This window comes from Mucor mucedo, assembly GCF_025094135.1.
Source record: "Mucor mucedo strain NRRL 3635 chromosome Unknown EV154scaffold_12, whole genome shotgun sequence".
In the NCBI taxonomy this organism is placed as follows: domain Eukaryota; kingdom Fungi; phylum Mucoromycota; class Mucoromycetes; order Mucorales; family Mucoraceae; genus Mucor; species Mucor mucedo.
Window position 1 is genome coordinate 341,685 of NW_026252296.1, and position 21,339 is coordinate 363,023.

General features: G+C 39.3%; 12 protein-coding genes across 12 annotated transcripts; 6 read left to right on the plus strand and 6 right to left on the minus strand.

Annotated features, from left to right (window-relative positions):
• The first annotated feature begins 59 nt into the window (after positions 1–59).
• Positions 60–5,932, plus strand: EV154DRAFT_496321 (chitin synthase-domain-containing protein). Its single transcript, XM_051600140.1, has 3 exons — positions 60–468; positions 531–2,385; positions 2,450–5,932. Exons 1-3 carry the CDS (start codon positions 149–151, stop codon positions 5,741–5,743), a joined length of 5,469 nt encoding a protein of 1,822 aa, XP_051461642.1. The 5' UTR covers positions 60–148; the 3' UTR covers positions 5,744–5,932.
• Positions 5,783–6,714, plus strand: EV154DRAFT_496325 (mediator complex, subunit Med10). The gene is made up of 4 exons (XM_051600141.1): positions 5,783–6,039; positions 6,114–6,194; positions 6,254–6,356; positions 6,420–6,714. The coding sequence occupies exons 1-4, from the start codon at positions 5,897–5,899 to the stop codon at positions 6,486–6,488; spliced, it is 396 nt and encodes a 131-aa protein (XP_051461643.1). The 5' UTR covers positions 5,783–5,896; the 3' UTR covers positions 6,489–6,714.
• Positions 6,685–7,498, plus strand: EV154DRAFT_413641 (leucine-rich repeat-domain-containing protein; the record flags this gene model as incomplete). Its single annotated transcript, XM_051595573.1, has 3 exons — positions 6,685–6,763; positions 6,833–6,873; positions 6,953–7,498. The coding sequence occupies 3 exons, from the start codon at positions 6,685–6,687 to the stop codon at positions 7,496–7,498; spliced, it is 666 nt and encodes a 221-aa protein (XP_051461644.1).
• Positions 7,499–7,632: 134 nt separating this feature from the next.
• EV154DRAFT_477671 (uncharacterized protein) lies at positions 7,633–8,123 on the minus strand (the record flags this gene model as incomplete). The annotated part of the gene is made up of 3 exons (XM_051598120.1): positions 7,633–7,845; positions 7,913–8,012; positions 8,056–8,123. 3 exons carry the CDS (start codon positions 8,121–8,123, stop codon positions 7,633–7,635), a joined length of 381 nt encoding a protein of 126 aa, XP_051461645.1.
• A 97-nt stretch (positions 8,124–8,220) lies between these two features.
• EV154DRAFT_458279 (phosphatidate cytidylyltransferase) lies at positions 8,221–9,189 on the plus strand (the record flags this gene model as incomplete). Its single annotated transcript, XM_051597439.1, has 3 exons — positions 8,221–8,391; positions 8,464–8,673; positions 8,789–9,189. Exons 1-3 carry the CDS (start codon positions 8,295–8,297, stop codon positions 9,187–9,189), a joined length of 708 nt encoding a protein of 235 aa, XP_051461646.1. The 5' UTR covers positions 8,221–8,294.
• Positions 9,190–9,754: 565 nt separating this feature from the next.
• On the minus strand, positions 9,755–10,903 carry EV154DRAFT_477673 (uncharacterized protein; the record flags this gene model as incomplete). The annotated part of the gene is made up of 5 exons (XM_051598121.1): positions 9,755–10,090; positions 10,151–10,279; positions 10,346–10,466; positions 10,537–10,772; positions 10,871–10,903. 5 exons carry the CDS (start codon positions 10,901–10,903, stop codon positions 9,755–9,757), a joined length of 855 nt encoding a protein of 284 aa, XP_051461647.1.
• Positions 10,904–11,448: 545 nt separating this feature from the next.
• EV154DRAFT_496345 (sugar transporter) lies at positions 11,449–13,659 on the minus strand. Its single transcript, XM_051600142.1, has 6 exons — positions 13,386–13,659; positions 13,290–13,303; positions 13,168–13,188; positions 13,036–13,110; positions 12,738–12,977; positions 11,449–12,687 (listed from the first exon to the last, which is right to left on the minus strand). Exons 1-6 carry the CDS (start codon positions 13,490–13,492, stop codon positions 11,558–11,560), a joined length of 1,587 nt encoding a protein of 528 aa, XP_051461648.1. The 5' UTR covers positions 13,493–13,659; the 3' UTR covers positions 11,449–11,557.
• A 251-nt stretch (positions 13,660–13,910) lies between these two features.
• EV154DRAFT_496348 (pyridoxine biosynthesis protein pyroA) lies at positions 13,911–15,195 on the plus strand. Its single transcript, XM_051600143.1, has 3 exons — positions 13,911–14,135; positions 14,195–14,815; positions 14,890–15,195. Exons 1-3 carry the CDS (start codon positions 14,028–14,030, stop codon positions 15,097–15,099), a joined length of 939 nt encoding a protein of 312 aa, XP_051461649.1. The 5' UTR covers positions 13,911–14,027; the 3' UTR covers positions 15,100–15,195.
• Positions 15,196–15,438: 243 nt separating this feature from the next.
• EV154DRAFT_407860 (uncharacterized protein) lies at positions 15,439–16,155 on the plus strand (the record flags this gene model as incomplete). The annotated part of the gene is made up of 3 exons (XM_051595347.1): positions 15,439–15,585; positions 15,644–15,757; positions 15,826–16,155. Coding segments are annotated over 3 exons (591 nt in total), but the record flags the coding sequence as incomplete, so codon positions are not given.
• A 370-nt stretch (positions 16,156–16,525) lies between these two features.
• On the minus strand, positions 16,526–18,893 carry EV154DRAFT_477677 (protein-tyrosine phosphatase-like protein; the record flags this gene model as incomplete). Its single annotated transcript, XM_051598122.1, has 4 exons — positions 16,526–17,388; positions 17,452–17,599; positions 17,666–18,162; positions 18,224–18,893. The coding sequence occupies 4 exons, from the start codon at positions 18,891–18,893 to the stop codon at positions 16,526–16,528; spliced, it is 2,178 nt and encodes a 725-aa protein (XP_051461651.1).
• Positions 18,894–19,156: 263 nt separating this feature from the next.
• Positions 19,157–20,190, minus strand: EV154DRAFT_536288 (uncharacterized protein; the record flags this gene model as incomplete). The annotated part of the gene is made up of 2 exons (XM_051604126.1): positions 19,157–19,880; positions 19,949–20,190. The coding sequence occupies 2 exons, from the start codon at positions 20,188–20,190 to the stop codon at positions 19,157–19,159; spliced, it is 966 nt and encodes a 321-aa protein (XP_051461652.1).
• A 254-nt stretch (positions 20,191–20,444) lies between these two features.
• EV154DRAFT_38094 (30S ribosomal protein S8) lies at positions 20,445–21,089 on the minus strand. Its single transcript, XM_051595022.1, has one exon. The coding sequence runs from the start codon at positions 21,045–21,047 to the stop codon at positions 20,586–20,588; it is 462 nt and encodes a 153-aa protein (XP_051461653.1). The 5' UTR covers positions 21,048–21,089; the 3' UTR covers positions 20,445–20,585.
• Positions 21,090–21,339: the final 250 nt, after the last annotated feature.

Consider the following 21,339-nt stretch of genomic DNA (forward strand, 5'->3'; position numbering starts at 1 on the left):
TTGCCAATCGTATGGCTTCTCTTTGAACTCTTTTTAAATTATATAATTCCCAAAAAAGTTTTTTTTTTCGAGCCCGACCTTTTTCTTTCCTCTATTTTTTTTTTTTGTTTTTTTTTTGTTGTTGTTGTTGTCGAAAAAAAGATAATAGATGTCGAATAAACAACAAGAGGCTATTGTGGACTTGTCGACTATATCCGACTTGGATGAGAAAAGAATTACGGATATCCTTAACTCTAGATTCTCTAATTATAACATTTATACACATATCGGACCTTGTCATCTTATTGCCATCAACCCCTTTAAACAACTGGCCCAAAACGATACCCAGACCAGTGAAGACTATGTCGCTTCTTACAAGGAAATCTCTCCCGAATCCCCCATAAAACTCAACCCACATGTATTTGAGTTGACCAACCGTGCTTTTTTCCACATGAGAAGAACCGGGAATGATCAAGCCGTTTTCCTAAAGTGAGTTAATTTTTTTTTCTTCGCTGTGTGTCACAATCTGATATCATCTATTCTTATACTAGTGGCGAATCCGGAAGTGGAAAATCAGAAGTTCGTAATCTAGTGATTGAACATTTAGTCGCTCTTAGCTCCAGTAAAAAGAGATCTAAAGTCCAGGCACAAATCATCCATGGCCAAAAAGTATTATCTGCTTTTGGTTCTGCCAAAACTGCTTACAACAATCTTTCCGCATCCCGTTTTGGTCTCTATACCGAGATCCAGTTTAACGAGCGCGGTCGTATGTTGGGAGCTAAAAACCTTCACTATTTTTTGGAAAAATCTCGTCTCACCGCCAGTAAATCAACAGAAGGCAATTTCAATATCTTTTACTGGCTTTTGGCCGGAACTTCTCCCGACGAAAAACAAGTGTTACAGTTGAAAGATGACCCAGCCTCTTACACCTATCTGTCAAGGTACGGCCGACCTATTTTGGGAGCAGATAAAGACGAATTTGATCAACTGAAGGGTGTCATGCGCTTAGCTGGTTTCAAAAGAGACCATTTGAGTCGAATCATACAACTTTTGGCTGCTATCCTTCATTTGGGTAACATCTCCTTTGACAATATTGCGGGTGTTGGTACCGGTGAAGGTGTCACCATTAAAAATGTGGAGGCACTGAACATGGTGGCCGATTTATTAGGTGTGGAAGTAAGAGAACTCGAATCCGTCTTGACTTTTAAAACAACAAAAATTGGTAAAGATGTCACCACCTTGATTTTGGATGCCGAGCAAGCCACTGCACAACGTGACGAATTAGCCCAAACCTTATATTCACTTTTATTTTCATGGCTGGTTGAACGTATTAATGGAAAAACATGTGTAGACCAATTCAATAGCTTTATTGGTATTCTGGATTTCCCTGGAACACAAACATCTGGATTTGGATCAGTCGGATTTGACCAATTTTGCATCGATTATGCCAACGAACGCGTCTACAACTTTTTATCCACTCGCATGTTCAAAACGGGTAACGATGAACTATTAGCAGATTTGATTGATGTACCTGAAGTTCCCTATAACGATACTTCTGCCTGTGTGGAACTCTTTGAGCGACATTCACGAGGTATCTGTGCCGTTTTCAACAAAATGTCTGAAAAGACCACCAGCGGCAAACGTGTCTTTTCCGATTCCAACGCAGTGGAAGCCATTCTTAAATACAATGCCGAAAGTCCTGCTTTGGCTGTAAAGACATCCAACACAGGTATTAGACAATTTGCCGTCAATCACTTTGCAGGTGAAGTGACTTATGATACCACTGGTTTCATCACCAAGAACAATAATCAACTTTTGGTGGATTTTATTTCCTTGTTTCGTGGTGGTCCCGATATGCCTGCTTCATGGAATTCATTTACTCTGGAATTATTCTCTGATGAGAACTTGGCAATTGATAGTCATCCCTTGGGCGGTATGGCTGATCTTGTTGAAGCGCAACAATCTGCGAAACCCACACGTATGCCCTCCATGCGTCAAAGTAAGCGAAATTCAGCTGCTGTCGAAAAGAAGGAACGCGATGAAACAACTGGGGCCAACACTGTGCTCTCCCAAATTCAACACGCTCTGGACGATTTAATCAACTCGTTTTCGGAAGCAACTGTCTGGTCCGTCTTTTGTGTGCGTCCCAATGCAACAGAAAGTTCAACTCAGTTCGATAAACAGGTGGTTCAATCACAGATCAAGGCATTTGATTTAAAGAATTTAGCTACCAGAATGAAGCAATTTTACTTGATCTCTTGTACACATGAAGACTTTTTGTCAAAGTATGCCATCAAGTTTAGTAATATGGGATTGGATCACAGTGGTACGCAGCAAGAACAATGTGAATCTGTAAAGGAGATGCATCAATGGCTAGACGCCGACATGGTTGTAGGCACAAGCAAGGTAATTTTATTTCTTTTGTTATTGTTTAGATTGATACATGTTTTAACCTTTTTATAAAAATCAGGTCTTTTTGAGTCATGCGAGCTGGCACATGCTGGAGGAACACTTAAAATCATTAGAAAAACAAGATATAAAAAGCAACAGTGTAAAGAATGCTGCTGCAGCCGAATCTATTTTGGATGCAGAAGACGGTATGAATATCCAAACACGTGGTATGGATCAGCACAATGATGGTGGTAGAATGTCCTATCTCTCTGAATTAAATCCACCCAAGCAAATGTTTATGGGCAACGCTACCGATTCCTACTATGAGGGAAGTCAATATGGCGATTCCAAATACACAGGTTCACAATATGGTGATACACGTACAGAAGGAACATATACACCTCCTGTGTTATCTCCACCCGAAGACGATATCAATGCGACAGAGGAACAACCTAGTTCAATGACACCAGGACGTAAACGATGGCTTGTCTTTGTATGGGCCATTACTTTTTGGGTACCTAGTTATTTCTTGATGAAATGTGGACGTATGAAACGTAAAGATGTGCGATTGGCATGGCGTGAAAAAGTGGCGCTTTGTTTCATCATTACTTTTATGTGTGCCTTTGTCATTGGTTTCTTGGTCTTTTTTGGTGATATCATCTGTCCCAAACAAAACGTCTATTCTTTAAACGAACTGCAAATAGGTGATGGTAAATCAGAAGGATTCGTAGCGATTCGTGGTGAAGTGTTTGATTTAGGTGCCTTTGCCTACCATCATTACCCTGGTGTGGTCTCTTCTACTGCTGTGCTTATGTATAAAGGTCAAGATGCTACCAATATGTTTCCTGTTCAGCCTTCCGATCTTTGTGAAGGCGTATCTCCTTATGTATCACTCGACTACACACAAAATTTGACGGATGTCAATGCGCAATACCATGATTTCAGATATGCCTCTGGTGATTATCGTCCCAACTGGTACTTTGACCAAATGACCATGCTCCGCAAGTCTTATAAAAAGGGTAATATGGGTGTTGAAAGTAAGGCTTTGAAGGATCAAGCCCAAGGCTCTTACACATTAAATGGATCCAAGATGAACCGTATTTGGGCCGTGATTGATGACCATGTCTATGATCTCACTACATATACCTTGGGTGGTCGTTATCTTTCGATTCCTGAAGGAGGATCTGCGCCTACTGAAGCGGTGGACGTGAATTTCCTGAATCCATATGTAGTTGAACTCTTTCAAAAGAATTCTGGTGGAGATATCTCTGAAGCATTCCATGCGCTCCAATTGACCGACGCAGAAAAGAATCGAGAATTAGCCTGTATCCGAAACTTGTATTATGCTGGTTTGGTGGATAACCGTAATTCTGTTAAATGTCAATTCTCTACCTACTTTTTGTTGGCTGTGACCATTTGTCTTTGTTTGGTCATCTTTGCCAAGTTTTGTGCTGCTTTACGTTTCGGTACGAACCGTATGCCTGAAGAATCGGATAAATTTGTTATTTGTCAAGTCACTTGTTATACCGAGGATGAAGAGTCATTGCGTAAAACCATTGATTCTTTGGGTACACTTCATTATGATGATAAGCGTAAATTGATTTTGGTGATTTGTGATGGTATGATTATTGGTAGTGGTAATGATCGTCCCACGCCTCGTATTGTATTGGATATCTTTGGTGTTGACCCTTCTGTGGATCCTGAGCCAGTTTCATTCATTTCGGTGGGTGAAGGTATGAAGCAACATAACCGAGCCAAGATTTACTCTGGTTTATACGTGGTCAATGGTCATGTTGTACCTTACCTTGTTGTTGCTAAAGTCGGAGCCCCCAACGAACGTCAAAAGCCTGGTAATCGTGGTAAACGTGATTCACAATTAGTCTTGATGCAGTTTTTGAACCGTCTTCAATATGATGCCCCCATGAACCCTATGCAACTTGAAATGTATCATCAAATGAAGAACATTATTGGTATTAGCCCCGAAATGTATGATTATGTCTTGATGGTGGATGCAGATACTGAAGTAATGCGTGAAGGGCTTACGCATTTAGTGGCTAGTATGGCTCACGATGCCAAGATTATTGGTCTTTGTGGTGAAACGACGATTGCGAATGAAAAGGACAGTTGGGTGACGATGATTCAAGTGTACGAATACTTTATTTCTCATCATATGATCAAGTCCTTTGAATCCTTGTTCTCTACTGTCAGTTGTTTGCCCGGTTGTTTCACCATGTACCGTGTCCGTACGGTGGATGGACAACGTCCCTTGTTTGTAGCTAATGAGATTATTGCCGATTATACTATTAACGTGGTTGACACTTTACACAAGAAGAATTTGTTGTATTTGGGTGAAGATCGTTACTTGACTACGCTTTTGCTTAAACATTTCCCCAATTTCAAGACCAAGTTTAACCCGGATGCCCAGTGTAAAACAAATGCGCCTGATACGTGGGATGTTTTGATTTCGCAACGTCGTCGATGGATCAATTCCACCGTGCACAATTTAAGTGAATTGATCTTTTTACCTAAATTATGTGGTTTCTGTTGTTTCTCTATGAGATTTGTGATTATGTTGGATCTTTTCAGTACCATGGTTCAACCCGCTTTATTGGCCTATTTAGGATACTTGATTTATGCACTGACACAAGCCAAGGATCAAATTCCGTATATTACGATTATTACTTTATGTTGTACTTATGGTCTTCAAATCTTGATCTTTATCATCAACAAACGTTGGGAATACATTGCCTGGTTCTTTATTTCTATCTTGGCTTTACCCATCTTTTCTTTCTGGATCCCTGTTTACTCTTACTGGCATTTCGATGATTTCTCTTGGGGTAATACGCGTGTGGTAGTAGGTGAGAAGGGTAAGAAGATGGCAGTGGCGGATGAAGGTGAATTTGATCCCAAGACGATTCCCTTAATTTCTTGGTCTCAATACGAACGCATGTTATCTAGTGAGAGTTATAGTGATGGTATGTCTCAACGTAGTGGTATGACTTCCTCACCTATGCCTGGTATGTCCCCCGGCCCTGGTGGTATGCCTGCTTACTCTGTTAGTGGTGGTCAGTCCGTGTATGGAGGCTACGGCGGTGGTGGTAATCCATACTCAGTCAATGGCTCACAATCTGTGTATGGAGCCCCACAATCTGTTGCGGGAGGATATGCACCATCTATGGGTGGTGGTGGATATGCACAGTCCATAGGTGGTGGATACTCTGTTGCTGGTGATTCATATAACAATGGACGCTCAAGTGCGTTTCAACCACAATCTCGATATGGACCCACCATGATGAACGATGCTTTGGGTGATAATATGAGTGCCTCTATGGTTCGTAGTTATTACTCACAAAATCAACAACAAAACCGATAAATTATAAACACCTTGTATAAATAATACCTTTCTTTTTCAAAAAATTCATGCCAAATAAAAAAAAAAAAAAATCAAAATAATAAAAAAGGGAGGAGTTTTTAATTTTTTTTTTTTATTTATTTATCTTCTTTCTTTAATCTATAAAAGCTCATTATGCAACCTGAAGAGAATTCAACTGTGAATGCACGACAAAGTGTGGAAGATCAATTGAATGAATTGTTACAAGAATTATTTGAACTAAGTGTGATTGTCTATGATTTTCAACCGGATGGCAACAAACTAGTATGGAAGAAAATGTAAGCATCTTTTTTTTATAGAGAGAGAGAAAAAGAGCCCTTACAACAACAAGTTTTTAATGCCAAAAGAATAGTAACAGCATTATCGAACATTATAAAGACATTGACCATTTAAAAGATGACATTGATTCATTTATCCCTGAAGAAGTCATAAAGTAGCATTGTGAATGTAAAAGTAGTGCCTTTTTCAAGATTAACAAACTCCTACTCATAGTTTCGTCGAGCACGGTAAAAATCCAGATATTTTCACACAGGGTTTTGTTGAACGAGCAGCAACAGAGAACCAATTTACCAACGGTAAAATCAAGGCTGTCAACGTAAGCGAGCTTTATATTAAATTATCTGAGCATGGTTGACATTTTATTTGTTTTTTACTACAGGAATTTAAAAGTATCTTGTCAGACGAGTTTTCCAAATCCTTTCCCGACCTTTATGATTCCACGCCTTAATAAAACAAAAGTGTCACACAGCATTAGAATTTTATACAGAGTTATATACATGTGGGAAGTGCTGTACTTTTTAATTGGATTTCCGCGCGCTAAACACAACCACAAGCCACTTCAATGGCAGCTCATAGGGGGCCCTTTTTCACTCTTTTTTTTTTTATTTTTTTTTTTTTTCCATCTTCTTATTTGAACCATCAGAATGAAGTTGACTGCCGATTTAATAAATAACAGCATCTCACACATCAACCCAGTGGGAGATCGCGAACTTATTCTTCGAGGTAAACAAATAGCCTGATTAAAGAATATACGTATACGTACGCGGATGCTTAACCATTGTTATTCGACAGATTTAAAAATACCTGCCATTGAGAACCTTGGCGTCACCAAAGTAAACATGATATTCAATATATATAAAAAAAAAGAGAGAGAGAGAAAGAGATAGTTCATATATTAATTGTGAGGATTAGGATTTGAATGACTCGATTGACTTTATAAACAATGATTTACGTGTGCTTGGCAACTTTCCTCGCTTAAACCGTCTTCAACAGTTATTACTCAACAACAACCGTATTAGTAAAATCGAGAGTGGATTAGAGGAGCATGTGCCCAACTTGCATACGATTATTTTGACCAACAATGCGCTTTCTGAATTAGGCGATTTGGAACCCTTAATCAGCTGTAAGCAGTTGACGCACCTCAGTGTATTGGATAACCCTGTCACCAAGAAACCTCATTACCGTCTTTTTGTGATTTATAAACTGCCTCAATTACACGTGTTGGATTTCAACAAGGTGAAATTGACAGAACGTAAAGAAGCCGAACAATTGTTCCGTAAAGCAGATGGTACGGATAATGACTTGGCCAAATCAATTACCGACCATAAAACAAAGACATTTGAGCCGGGAGAAGGGTTAGGAGAGGCTGGACAAAGTCACGGTCTTACACCTGATGAACAAATCAAGATCAAGGTTTGTGATGATTATATATTTAGTGTGACATTTTTTTTTTATTAAATACCAAATAACAATAATAGGAGGCACTTAAACAAGCTACATCACTTGATGAGATTTCCAGACTGGAGCGTTTATTAAAGGCAGGTCATGTTCCTACGACCAATAAATAAATAAATAAATAATAAAAAAATAAATCAATGTCCTTCCTCGGGCAATGCATCAAAGGTCATTTTCAATTCTCTCATCTTCATTCCAACCTTGGACTTGACAACGTCTCTCATATCATCGGAAGGCAGTTCCGTCAAAAAATCCTCGTACGCCTTTAAGACGTCCGTCACGGCCTTTTCGGCTGTGGTACGATCTTCGTGGTAGTAAACAGATCCTTGTGATTCATCTGCATATTCCAACTACATATATAAAGAAATGTACGCGTGAGCAGATATGGCATGATTTTCAGCTGCTTTTCATTTTTACCTCGTCTTTGGCGGCGCTGAATAATTCTTCAATCTTGTTCATGGATCCTTCCATGTCTATTGTTTCCGTCGTGGCCATTGAAAATGGTCTCACTGCACGTCTTTTTTATCAGTATATTTATTTTTATTTTGCTCTTAATATACTTGCCTCGTAATAAGTTCTGTCTGTTAAAAGACTTTGTGAATAATGACAATCTAACGTAGCGATTCATAGTGTTAAAGGATTAAAAATTAAAAAAAGAATAACACTAGCACAAAAATAATGCCTTTTTTTAGTGTCGCGCGCAGCGGGGTTTATGATTGTGTGCATTCAAAATAGATTTATATTTAAAAAATGTCATTTTAAAAAGTGTTATCTTTTTATTCACTCTTTCATACATTACATGAGTAAAGAACAAGCATCCCTAGATAAAAAGTACTCTCATGTGCCAACGAAAGGCAGCTGGGAGATTCCTCGTAAGACATTCCATTACAGTATAGGTAAAACAAAACAAAACAAAAAAATTCGCATGTCAACATGGAAGCCGATGACTGACACAGTTTATCTTGTAGGCTTCTTTGTTTTATACATAATTATGGGAGGTGTGGAAGCAAGTGACGTTTACCCTATTTTAACTGCCATGCTGTGTGTGGTGGGATCTGCCGAAGTGTTGCGTTTTAACGCAGAGTGGTTCAACCGAATCTATTGTTACGTTTTAGGCCCGCTTATGCGACCCTCCGAAGTCAAGAACAGAGTCAATGGTGTTGTCTACTATCTGCTTGGTAATGATGATGACTTAATCACAAGGAAATCGTACTAATTTTTTTTTTTTTTTTTTTTTTTTTTTTTTTTTTTTTTTTTTTTTTTTTTACAAACTCCCCTTCATTAAAACAATAGGTTGTGTGATTGTCATTTATTTCTTTCCAATTGATATTGCAGCACTTTCGATTATCTATCTCTCATGGACAGACCCTACAGCCAGTATCTGTGGTCGTCTGTGGGGTAAATATACACCACAATACGGTGGTAAATCGTTGGCAGGAAGTTTGGGTGCCGCAGTGGTGGGTACCATGGTGACTTGGATGTATTTTGGTCCGTTGGCACGTTACCCGTTGTCATACCAACCATCTACAAGTCCCGTTCCATTGAGTGTCTTGAGTCTGTATGGTGGTCTGGTGGCTGCCTTTTCCGAAGGTATCAGCAATCTCTTTGGATTGGATGATAATTTGACCATTCCCGTTGTCAGTGTCATCTTGTTATGGATCCCCTTGGTTGGTTTTGGCTTGGGTCACGCATAGTTAGAATATTAGAGTTCATGTGTATATAATAAATATTTTTTCTTAGCATGAGCATTGACATCTCCATCTCCATCTTTTTTATTTTTTTTATTATACACTCCCCTTTGTACAGTACAGTAGTACAAAACCCCCTAATATCCTTTTTTTATATTTTTTTATTTTTTGACACAGACCGTTTATTTAAATAAAAAAAAAGGTGATGATTAACAAACCTGCTTTAAGAGTTTCCTTGTGTTCTGATGAACCTGTGCGATAAAAAAGTAATAATTAGTGTGTGCGTCATAATGTGAATTGTTACCGTAGCTTTGAATTCTAATAAAATATGTATTTGACTCCTTGCAAGGGGGATAAAGACGGAAGGGCTTATACAGGGCGTTTTCTTAATTAAACACTTGAAGACAATATAACTTTTTTTTTTTGAGTTTGAGTGGAGAGGGATTTTGGGATTTTTATTTTTTTTTGGATTTTTTGACGCTTTGAGAAGGCAGTAGAGTAATTTGAAGATTTGAAAATTGGATGCTTGTGGGGGGATAAACAGCTAAATGAGAAAGCCTTTTATTTTGCTTTAGCGGGACCAAGATCTGCTTCTGGAACGGTAGTATCTTCTACGTCTTTCAGGAGAACGAGAACGACTTCTGCGACGTCCTCTATCTCTAAAGCTGTTGGATCTACGATCACGGTCATATCCACCACCTCGACGATCATCCCGGCCATTATCATGGCTCATCTTTCGCTCGCCCATGTATTCACCGGGTGTGGGTGTGTGAGGACGATGAGTGACTGAGTAATCAACACGAATCTTACGGTCGTCAATATCCATGCCATTTAAAGCATCGCGTGCACGAGTAGCCTCTGTTTGATCTTTAAAGTAAACAAAACCAAAACCTCTGGATCGGTTGCTCTATTATCATTTAAAAAATGTCAGTTTCTCGTCACACACATACACATTACAAATACTTACTCGGTGGTCATAGACAATAGTCACCTTTTCAATTGTGCCAAACTCACGGAACACTTCTTCCAAATCAATCTCTCTTGTTCTCAAACTCAAGCCAAAAACACCAAGAATATTGGACATCTCAGGCTCATCCTATTTGTTATTTTTATAAATCAACTATACTGATAAAATAAAAATCAAAGGTAAAATCAAACTTACTCTGGTGCCATGGAATTCCTTATTTGCCTCCAATCTTCCACCGCTCAAGCCACGAGGGACAACGGGGAGAGGAGAACGACGACGATGACGGGGACTACGACTGCGGCGACGAGGAGAGATACTACTCGAAAGTTAGTAAAGCTGACTGAGAGAGTAAAAAAAAAAAGGCTAATCTATACATTGACAATTACCTTCTTCTTCTACGATCTCTGCTTCTGGATGGGGAAGGAGAAGCACGACGTCTGCTACTACGACGGTCAGGAGAATGACGACGAGAAGTACTGCGACGGGGAGGAGAACGCGAAAGACTACGAGAGTCACGTACCTCACGTTTAGGTGATCTGGATCGACTGCGAGAACGAGAAATTGAACGATCACGTCTGGCCTCAATATGCTCCTCTGCCTTTACAGGTCTTTCGAAGGTGTCCTATGTTATTTTTCAGTTTAATTATTTTACAACTCCCTATTTTCTTTCATAAATGTTGAGGTTTTTTTTTTTCTTTTTTCTCTCTCTTATTTATTTACCATGGGACTGGCTGCTCTTTCATAATCTCCCATTTTGATATAATAATAATATAAAAAAACCGATTCAAAAGTATTGGAAAAGAAAGGAAAAGAAGAAAAAAAAAAAGCTATATATGTATTTTAGTTGTAGAAAAAAAAAATATGCTAGAAGAGAAAAAAAAAAAAGTGAGAAAATTTCTTCTTAATAGGTCTTTTAAAATAAAAAACAAGTACGTCATCAAAATGCTTTACTCCGACTGACAGCTGTATCTTATTGGCAGCTTAACTGAATAAAGTTGTTCTAATTCTTTGTTAGAGACCTTCACGATTTTTATTTTAATAAAGAAAGCCAGTTTGTCACTCAATTTTTTTTTTTATCTTTTACGCTAAACAAGAAATATTCAATACTCGTAGTATCAGTTCCCAATGTCAGCAGGTGCTATGTTTATATATATACATATCAGAAATCAATAAAGGTATGCAGATAAAACAATCAAGTCTGATTAAATGAATGTGATTTACATATGCAACTATACACAATAAACCCGTATAATTGTATTGTTTATCTCACTTTAAAGCATCATAATTGATTATATTGATCACAGTAATAATAAAATATTTATTATGTAGTATACAATATGCACGAGAAATACTCTAGGCCTTTCTTTGTTAAATTTTTTTAAAAAAGAAAGATTTATTAAGGTATCATCAGGTGGTAGTGCGATGGCTGATAAAACCTGCCACACCCGCCATGACAGCACCTATACGTAACACCAAGCCAATGGTATCAGTTTTGTTATCGACGGTATCAAACAGACGAAAGATAAAACTACTGAGGAAGGTCACTAAGAATTGAGGCAAGACGATGTACATGTTGTGAATGCCCAAAAGAACACCAGCAGCAGGAGACTCAGACTTTTCCTCTCCTCCCTCTTCTTCTTCTTCTTCTTCTTGTTCTGGCGACGGCAAAGTTTGACCTACACCCAACATTTCAATTTCTTCTTCTGTGTCGACAGGTTGATAGATGCCATGACGAGCTTCCTGTGCTGATACGTATTCTCCCAACAAGGAAAAGGGTGCCCACATGGAAATAGCCCAACTTACACCACAACATCCAATGACAATAGCAGCTGCTGTGACATCGGAAACAAACAATGTGGACATCATGGAGATACAAAAGATGAAATGACTTGCGGTCCAAGCACGTGGTAAAGTCAACCATTTCCATCTCATAAATCTTAGAGTGTATTCCTTCTTACCAAACCACACAGTGTCTTGTGCATTTGGGTCTGAAGGTGTGACAATCAGTGGAATAATAAAAGAGGCTGATAATGAGATGAGAGAAAAGATCAAGAACGCAAAGGAACCAGCTCGGGTGGCCTGCCCTACGGGATCCTGCATTTCTTCTGTAAGGTTTCTTTCAAATATCTCTGCTACCCATGTAGTTGAATAGAACAGGAACGGAAACCAGCCAATCCACGCAAAGAATTGAACATTACATATAGTTTGAATGGGTGCTGGTAGATGCCATATATGATGGAAAATATCTGCAAAGACTTGGTAGACGGAACCTGTCACCTTATCATCTACATGCACTCTCTCCCTTACGGCATAACACGTAATAAAATTACACAACATTAATACAAATACCGCGAACACACAAAGCACTTTGAGTTGAGTGTTGCCAAAGAACGGAAAGAGCTTGACAAGATCCGCATAACCCATAAAGTAACCTGCTACACTACCCAATCCTACCATCCGTCCTGCCCATGCTGTTCCATCTTCTTGTTGCGAAGTGGGTAATGCATCCACAATCAATGCTCTACACGATGCTTGTACTATCATGCCTACTTAGTAAAAGTATATCTCCCATCTTTTAAGAACTTACCGCAATTCACACTGAAATCCAAGACATAGATTGAGGCAATAGCAATGACAATGGAGACTGTTTTAAATAGACTGCCTGAATCCGACCTTGTTAAGAGGTGAGTGATCTCGCGTGTCCAACCAATGACGAGTAAACTGAGGACGACAATGATACTACCGCCTACTAAAAACGGCCTTCGTCTACCCCATTTTGATTTACAGCTATCTGATATAACCCCGACCACAGGTTGCATAATCAGGCCTTTTCCACACAGTGTTACTTTTTTAGAATATTATACTTTTATTTTGCTTTCTATTACCTGATAGGGGACCAGCAATCCATACTAGAGACATATTTGATTTGGAAAGACCCAGTGATAATAAATAAGGCGTGCCTAAAATAATCTGGTTATTATCACGGTGAAGCTGAAAGTATGAGTGTGTAGTTTTACCATAAGCCATTTCAACAGTCCCTAAATGAAAAAGAGATGGGGTTGAAGAGGGGAGTGTTAATCACGTAAAAGAAAAGAAAAGAAGAAGAGAATGCGCGAGAAACAACTTGTAGAGAGCTTACATGTGAATTGAAGTCTAAGAAAAGAAACATAAAAAAGTGTGTGTGTTGAGCATTGGGAGGGAAATTATGCAACTCTTTTCTCTGTACATGTTTTACCCGGCGAGACACAAGGTCAGAAAGATAATTCTAAGGGTATTATTGGGACCACGAATATTTGATTTATCGACATGTGTGGTCGTCTCATGTTGAGCATTCTCCATCATTTAAAGTGTTATATCTGTAATAAAAAAAAAAAAAATGTTTTACATGTAAGCACACAGACACAAATCACACAGATAGAATGACGTAGAAACCCGTGTTGATTGAAAGATTTTTTTTATTTAAAGCGCAGAGAAAAAACTCATTTTTCTCGCTTAAACCCGTGTTACCGGGAAAAGCAGTGGGAAAAACCTTTTCGCAGTTAAAAAAAAGCTTAAATGGGGTTTATGGTTAACGCGTGAGAAATAATTCGCGTGTCTCATTTTTATGGTAAAATGTTACTGCTTTCATTCAAAAAAAAAAAAAAGATCAGATCATAGATCTACAGGAGTTTGTATTTCATATATTTTTTTTTTTTTTGCACTCTTTTGGGTGACTCAGATTGCCTCAAAATTCGTTTCACACAATCACGTGAATTCAGGCCAATGAGGACGGAGGGACCAAAGGTGCGAGCAAAGTACAAAAACCTTTTTTATTTTTTTGACACTTTTTCCTCTTTTTTTTTTCAACACTTTATTTTAAAAAAAAAATATAAAGAAGATGTCTGCCTTTGCTGTCCCTGCTAACCTCCACTCTACCAAGACCGAAGAGAACGGTTCTGATGGACAATCTTACAGCATCAAGGCTGGTTTGGCTCAAATGTTGAAGGTAAGGAATTATGAGTCACTGAGGGTAGTTAGGATGACTAATAATGATAATAATCAAAGGGTGGTGTTATTATGGATGTTATCAATGCTGAACAAGCCAGAATTGCTGAAGAAGCTGGTGCCTGTGCTGTTATGGCCTTAGAGCGTGTCCCCGCCGATATCCGTAAGAACGGTGGTGTTGCTCGTATGTCTGATCCTCAAATGATCAAGGAAATCATGGAAGCTGTCACTATTCCTGTCATGGCCAAGGTCCGTATTGGTCACTTTGTTGAGGCACAAATCATTGAATCTATTGGTGTTGATTATATTGATGAATCTGAAGTTTTGACCCCTGCTGATGAATCCAACCACATCAACAAGCACAACTTCAAGATTCCTTATGTCTGTGGTGCCAAGAACCTCGGTGAAGCTTTGCGTCGTATTAACGAAGGTGCTGCTATGATCCGTACCAAGGGTGAAGCTGGTACTGGTAACGTTGTTGAAGCCGTTCGTCACATTCGTACCGTCACTGCCGAGATCCGTCGCGCCTCTGTCATGACTGATGAAGAACTCTATGCTTACGCCAAGGACATTCAAGCTCCTTACAACTTGCTCAAGGAAACTGCCAAGTTGGGCCGTCTTCCCGTTGTTAACTTTGCTGCTGGTGGTGTTGCCACCCCTGCCGATGCTGCTCTCATGATGGTAATTTTTTTTTTATAGATTGGTTTTAAACTCCCCGATCTGTTGTGATACTCATTTTTATTTTTTATCTGTAGCAATTGGGTTGTGATGGTGTCTTTGTGGGTTCTGGTATCTTCAAGTCCGGTGACCCATCTAAGCGTGCCAAGGCTATCGTTCAAGCTGTCACTCACTTCAACGATGCCAAGGTTTTGGCTGAGGTCTCTGAGAACCTCGGTGAGGCCATGGTTGGTATCAACTTGGATGATTTACAAGAAAACGAAAAGTTCGCCAAGCGTGGATGGTAAATCTTTCTCTCTTTATTATATAAAAAAAAACCCCTTGTATAGAACAATTAAAAAATAAATGACAATAAAAATCATGTATATCTCACAAAAAAAAAATTACCTTGTTCCCCACATCAGATTTAACACATGGGGTCCCACATTTTATCGTGTGTTGTCAGACGGAGTTTAAAGTCTTTTCATGCGGTCTACATACACTGCGCTCAGACCATCATCGGGTCCTAGCACGTGTAAATTAAGGGACCTCTTCTCTCTTTATCTTTTTATTTTTCTTGTGACGCAATATTACCTCGTTCAACTAAAACACAAATATAAAGGGCCCCCTTTTCTTTCAAACATATAATGGCATTTCGGTTCAATTGGCCAGACTTTGATGCTGATTTCTGTAATGAAGCCAAAGCACAATTGGAAACAGCCTTAAATAAAGGTACCAAACCTCGCAATATTGTGGATCATATATCTGTGACCCAATTAAATATGGGTACTACCGTAAGAAGCGAAATAGAGAAGGATAAACAGATATGGGTAACTAATTTTTAAAAAGTAGGCGCCTGACTTGGAAATATTAGAGGTAGGTGAACTCTCTACAGACAAATTTCGTGGCATGTTCAAGTTGACTTATGCAGGCGATGCCTCTCTTGTCATCCAAACCAAAGTTCAAGTAAGTTAAATAATATCATGTATATATACATATCGTGATCTTAAAAAACGAATTACAAAAAAAAAAAGGCAAATCCGATGCACAAAAAGTCTGATTTACCCCGACACACTCGCCCGGTACTAGCAGCAGATCAACCATTGATTGTGCCAATACTGCTAAGCATCAGCGAATTAAAACTGACTGGAATTATCGTATTGGTAGTATCAGGAACCAAGGGAATTACACTGGTGTTTAAAAATGACCCATTCACCAGTATCAAGGTAGGATCCACCTTTGATAGTGTAACCAGTGTACGTAGTTACTTGCAACGTGAAATTGAAGAACAGTTAAGAGTGTTGTTGAGAGAGGATTTACCCAGTATGATTCATAACCTGAGCAAACGTCACTTGCAAAAGAAAAATATCTATATTGCCAGTGGTGTTTCCTCTCCAACGGATGGGAGCATTCCCATTACTGCTGCCAATCTGTCCACTTTAAACGAACTTTACGGGTTCGAACAACATATTCATGAAGAGACAACATGTTTACCCAAACAATTGGCGCATCTCACAACAGTTCACTATACCCTTTCTCCCTTTTCTCATATCATTGACCATGCTACTTTTCGCTCCATACCCCACGATATTAAACACGATTTAAAACATAAAAAGACGAGTAAAAGACGAATTATTCGCTGGAATTCTACTACATAAAAAAAAAAAAAGAAAGCTGTGTGTATATGTGTATATATATTTTTTTTTCCTTTTTCTTTCTCTTTTGCATGTCACTTTAGGATGAAGTGTCCATGACATCTACGGATTTCTCTAAACCATGACCAAGAAACCACCACCAAATAGCTTCATAACAAAACACGAATTGTCTTAGAGTTTGCACCATACTGAGACGTTGCTCTCTGAATTTTGAAATGGTTTGCAACAAAATATCACGCATATCAGCTAAATCCTTATCCATGGAGATGCGATACAGCACAGTGTCAATGGCACAGAAAGCGCCAGAACGACCACAGCCAGCAGAACAATGTACAATCATGGGACCCGCACTCTCATACACAGCCTGTGCCTCGTCAGCCATTTGAATAATTTGCAGTGTACCTAATGGGTTGTCAGGGACACCGAAATCCATCCAACCGGTATACTGCAAATGAGTCACATGTCGCTCTTCACCCAGTCTTGACAATTTCAGGGCACGTACAATGACTACATCATCGGGGTTTAAGGGTTGATCATCGCCCTTTATCTTTAACACAGGTCTCACAGTTTCCTCTGTCAAGGTGATGGTGACATCACCATATTGTATTGGGGCATTGACAGTGCTTGGCCAGTAACGATGACACTTGATCTTGTTCATTTCTTCTTCCTTGGTAAGCATCACCAATACACGGGAGTTTTGCTCCCAAACCACTTGCCAGAAATCATTAAAGGTGGCAGGCAAAGGTCCCTGTGTGGATATATATCGACGGTACGGTTGCGTATTTTCTCCTGTACCACACGTCTTCATGATCTTTACCGTTTCCGTATCCACGCCATCAGGACGTGCATCAGATACGGTGTCGTTGCTTTCGATGTATTGCACATAACTTGCGTTAATGTAATCAGACACGCCATGCTGACGGATTTTAACACGCGTATACTCTGTAATGATTTAAATTAAGGTTAGAAAAGTAGAGTACAGGTAATACCATGGGGATTGCTTACCAAAAGGCCAGATGTTGGTATATCTGTTCAATGCACCCATTTCAATACCAGCAACAATACTAAAGGGGAATTCAGCAGGATTGTCTGTATGTTTGGAGTGGAAATGCATGATATTTTGTAGTCTACGCTGTTCTGTCCTCTCTAATTTCTAAATAATGAAAAAAGTTAGATAATGAAAAAAAAAAAAAAAAAAAAATTGTTCTGTTGCACGTACTTCGTAGGTCTCGGCGAGGATTTGTGCACCGTTTTCTTGAACGGTCTCATGTAACCAACCCGGAGCTTGAAAGAGCCCGTTTTCCATGTGACCTCCTGCAACACAGCGTGGCACGGAATCTGTAGCTTGAATCAACCTTGTAGGATCGACCATGTTACACTTGCTTGGCAGACGAACAGGAAAACGTTCACGAATGGGTCCATGTGACAGCTCCATGTTTTGACGGATATTGGAAAAGAAGGGATTGAATGCTTGGTTTTCAAATTGAGGCATGGGAGCCGTAAAAGGTCCCAAAGAAGGTGTGGCCATTGGCAGGTTATTTAACCGCAATTTGGGTCGACCTCCTTTCAATGCTGCACTCGACAGATTAAATCCGCCGTCCGTAGGTGGTCCTAACGCAGAAGCCATCATCAAACGTTGTTGTTGCTGGAATGAACTTGGTGACAGTGTACTTTCGCAATACTCCTTGTGAGTATTTGCAAACGCCTCAAAACCACCTATTACCGTGTAAAGAAAAATGTAAGTATTTGTTAATTATAAACTATATAAAAAACATACCCTTAAGATAGTTTAACTGGCCCTTGAAACCGGCACGGATCAGTTTAGAGGCCAAATAAGCAGAGGCGGAATTCTCCTGTAACAATTGCGACTGTTGATCGTAAAAGACGATAGTTTCGACAGTAGACCATGTTTTAAGCTTTTCACGAGACTCCTCCAATACAATGGCCTCATACACTTTATCCAGCGTGAATGTAGGTCTCTTCAAGATGGTATTGGGTATAGAAATGTTGATGGCAGTACGAATTTTGGAATGCGAGAACTGGACAAATGAGCGTACGTCCAGTAAAAGAAGCAGGTGAGACTTGTCCTTATAAGCTAGTAGTAACTGGGCCAGTGCGTTGGCTTCCAAGGGAGCTGCAACTGGACTGTTGTTTAAGGAAGGTGGTTGTCTACGATGAGCCAGTGAGCCCATGTTTAAAGAGAAGCCAACGTCAGCTCTGGTGGGACTAGCAACAGCAGAGAGTACGGTAGGTTGTGTAGAATGACGTGCTTGAATCGCATTTAAAAAGTCTTGATGAAGACCAGGATTAATAGGAGCAGTGTAATAAGGTGTGTTCGTGCTAGTTTCTTCGGTTGCCGTAGTGTTGGTGTGAATGGTTGGCATATTTAAGGGCGTAAAATACGCTTCATTCCCTCCTCTTGTTGGTGACTCAAAAGTCAAGCTCATTGGAAGATTAAGTAGAAGAAAGAAAAAAAAAGAAGAAAAAATTATAAAAAAAAATAGGGCCCTTTGTCTTTGTGACGCTATTAAAAAAAGGAAGGAAAGAAAAGCGGAGATTACATATATTGTGTGACAATGTCGTCATTGACATCCTAATTTGAAACACACTTAAAGAGTATTATAGAACAAAAAAAAGAAGCTTTTTTTTTATTATTTTTTTTTTATAACAAACAATACTATAAAGAATTGTTTAAGCAATAGTAAAGAATTTACTTGAATTGCTTGAATTGCTCACGGTTGGTCTTGAAATACTCCTTGAGGCCTTGAGGATGACGTTCCAAAATCTTTTTGAGATCATCGGAGCTGTTATCTTGTTGACCCTTGTTAGCCAATCTCCAGAACTCCATCATGGTTTCAATGTTTTGTTCGTTAAGGAACTTGCCGATAGGAACAGACCACCAACCGTCACGACCTTCTTCGATCTTACCGTTATTATCAGTGCGGTCTTTGAAACGACGGTCCTCTCTCATGCGCTCAAGTTGCTTCTTGAAATCTTGATCAGAGACTTGTTCAAATTGAAGATCTTCACGACCCAAACCTTGACCAACTTCACGAGCCATATCTTGACCATTCAAAGTACGAGGCATGGTGAAATCATAGACATTCTTGTGGTAGAAGGTATCAACATCCTTACCGTTACGTTGTTGCTGATGTTGCTTGCGGGCCAAACGGTAAACAGCTTCAACGACATCAATCATGTTGACTGAACCCCACTTACAGTCCTTCTTGACAGGAACAGGGAACTTGTTCTCGCCTTCAATTTGAGGAGCCAAAAAGTAGTAGACTTGGTTAAAGATTTGATGACGACAGATACAATGCTTATCACCACCAAAGGTTTCCTTGACCTTCTTTTCGATTTGATGATACTCCTTCAAGTTACGGAACTCGTTAGAATTGGCATCTTCATTTTGGTGAACACGATCAACACCGACACTTAAAAAATAATAGGGGAAAAATGTTAGTTACATAATGGAGTGTTACACAATCACAATTTGTCTTACATGGACATCAAGCCGAAATGCTCAACTTCTTGTTGCTTAGCAGCCTTGATCAAGTTCTCGGCTTCCTTGAGACGATCAGAAGAGTTCTCGGGGATAAGAATGACACTATGAACATTGCGCAAAGCTTCACCGAGCTTCTTTTCTTCCTTGTAATTGACTTCTTGAATTTCAGCACCCATTTCTTCGAGACGCTTCAAACCAAGACCACGGCTTTCACGACAAAGAATACGAAGCTTGCGCATACCTTGGGCTTCGGGATCTTCATTGTTGCGGATGGCTTCCAAAAAGCGGTAAGCTAAAGCGTAACCGAGAAGAGAGTCAACATTGGTGATGACACAGATTTGCTTAGAGGTAGAGATGGTTTGTTGAGTAGACATTGTTTGATACTTTATTAGAGTGAAGAAAAAAAAATTACTTTGCAGAAACTTCACTCTTTATATATCTTTTTTTTTTCTATCATTCAGCTCTCTTGCGATGCTATGCTATGCTTGTCAAATACTAGTATTTGACATTAGCGTGGGTGTGGGAAGTTACTTTCTTTCTTTTTTCTCACAGTTGTATAATAATAATCAGGTCAAGTATGATACAAATCTAGTTTTTTTTTTTATTTTGTTTATTTTTAGGTAAACGTCAAAAATTAGGATGCACGGCAGATAAGCTCACCACCCACATTCTTTTCGATAGCCTCTTGGACTTCCAACACACCACGGTTAGTGTTGACAATAGCGATTTCTCCAGGTTGAAGAGGCTTGATGAATTGAGCTCTTCTACCACTGGCGACATTCTTCAACTCGTTGACAGTAAAGTGAACCTTCTTTGAAGGCTTGCTGATAAGTGATAAGCTGGACAAGGCAGGGTTATTTTCCTTGTACTTGAGAGAGAGCCAAAGACGTCGAGTGGCTACATTCTCATTGGTGGTGGGGGTATATGCTTGATCAGGTGCCATATGATTACCACGAGTAACTGAAGATAAAAAGCCTTCCTTGTAAAGGATATTTGACACGGCCAAATTCATCTTGGTCTCGGGTATCGCAATCGTCTGAAGTCTGGCACGGAACCCATTCTGAATACGGGCACAAAGGTCGTGAACACGGGGCATCTTTCTTAATTAATGTTAACAATAAAAAAACCTGAATTTGCTTGTCTATTTTTTTTTTTTTTTTTAATTGTATGTAGGGGGTGGATTCCTGGTTGGGCCAATCAATAACGGGCATGACGCAGCCATAAGCCACTGTGCTGTGCACTGTGTGTAGACTATAGGCGGGGTTAAGACTTATTTTTTTTACTATTAGGATTGCGTTTTAGGAAAAAAAAAAAGAGAGCAACATTTTAACACGTCTAATCTATTTGATAATAAAATACGTATAAAATGGTAACTAATAGGAAAACAC

Bases quoted from the DNA above. Each gene is read 5' to 3' on its own strand.
- EV154DRAFT_496345 (XM_051600142.1), bottom strand. From the start codon at position 13,492: ATGATGGAGAATGCTCAACATGAGACGACCACACATGTCGATAAATCA. The intron at 13,111-13,167 runs GTAAAACTACAC...AGATTATTTTAG, and splicing joins GACTGTTGAAATGGCTTATG to GCACGCCTTATTTATTATCA. The intron at 12,688-12,737 runs GTAAGTTCTTAA...TAGGCATGATAG, and splicing joins GGATTTCAGTGTGAATTGCG to TACAAGCATCGTGTAGAGCA.
- EV154DRAFT_38094 (XM_051595022.1), bottom strand. From the start codon at position 21,047: ATGCCCCGTGTTCACGACCTTTGTGCCCGTATTCAGAATGGGTTCCGT.
- EV154DRAFT_496348 (XM_051600143.1), top strand. From the start codon at position 14,028: ATGTCTGCCTTTGCTGTCCCTGCTAACCTCCACTCTACCAAGACCGAA. The intron at 14,136-14,194 runs GTAAGGAATTAT...TAATAATCAAAG, and splicing joins GTTTGGCTCAAATGTTGAAG to GGTGGTGTTATTATGGATGT. The intron at 14,816-14,889 runs GTAATTTTTTTT...TTTTATCTGTAG, and splicing joins CCGATGCTGCTCTCATGATG to CAATTGGGTTGTGATGGTGT.
- EV154DRAFT_496325 (XM_051600141.1), top strand. From the start codon at position 5,897: ATGCAACCTGAAGAGAATTCAACTGTGAATGCACGACAAAGTGTGGAA. The intron at 6,040-6,113 runs GTAAGCATCTTT...CCAAAAGAATAG, and splicing joins AAACTAGTATGGAAGAAAAT to TAACAGCATTATCGAACATT. The intron at 6,357-6,419 runs GTAAGCGAGCTT...TTTTTACTACAG, and splicing joins GTAAAATCAAGGCTGTCAAC to GAATTTAAAAGTATCTTGTC.
- EV154DRAFT_496321 (XM_051600140.1), top strand. From the start codon at position 149: ATGTCGAATAAACAACAAGAGGCTATTGTGGACTTGTCGACTATATCC. The intron at 469-530 runs GTGAGTTAATTT...TTCTTATACTAG, and splicing joins GATCAAGCCGTTTTCCTAAA to TGGCGAATCCGGAAGTGGAA. The intron at 2,386-2,449 runs GTAATTTTATTT...TATAAAAATCAG, and splicing joins TGGTTGTAGGCACAAGCAAG to GTCTTTTTGAGTCATGCGAG.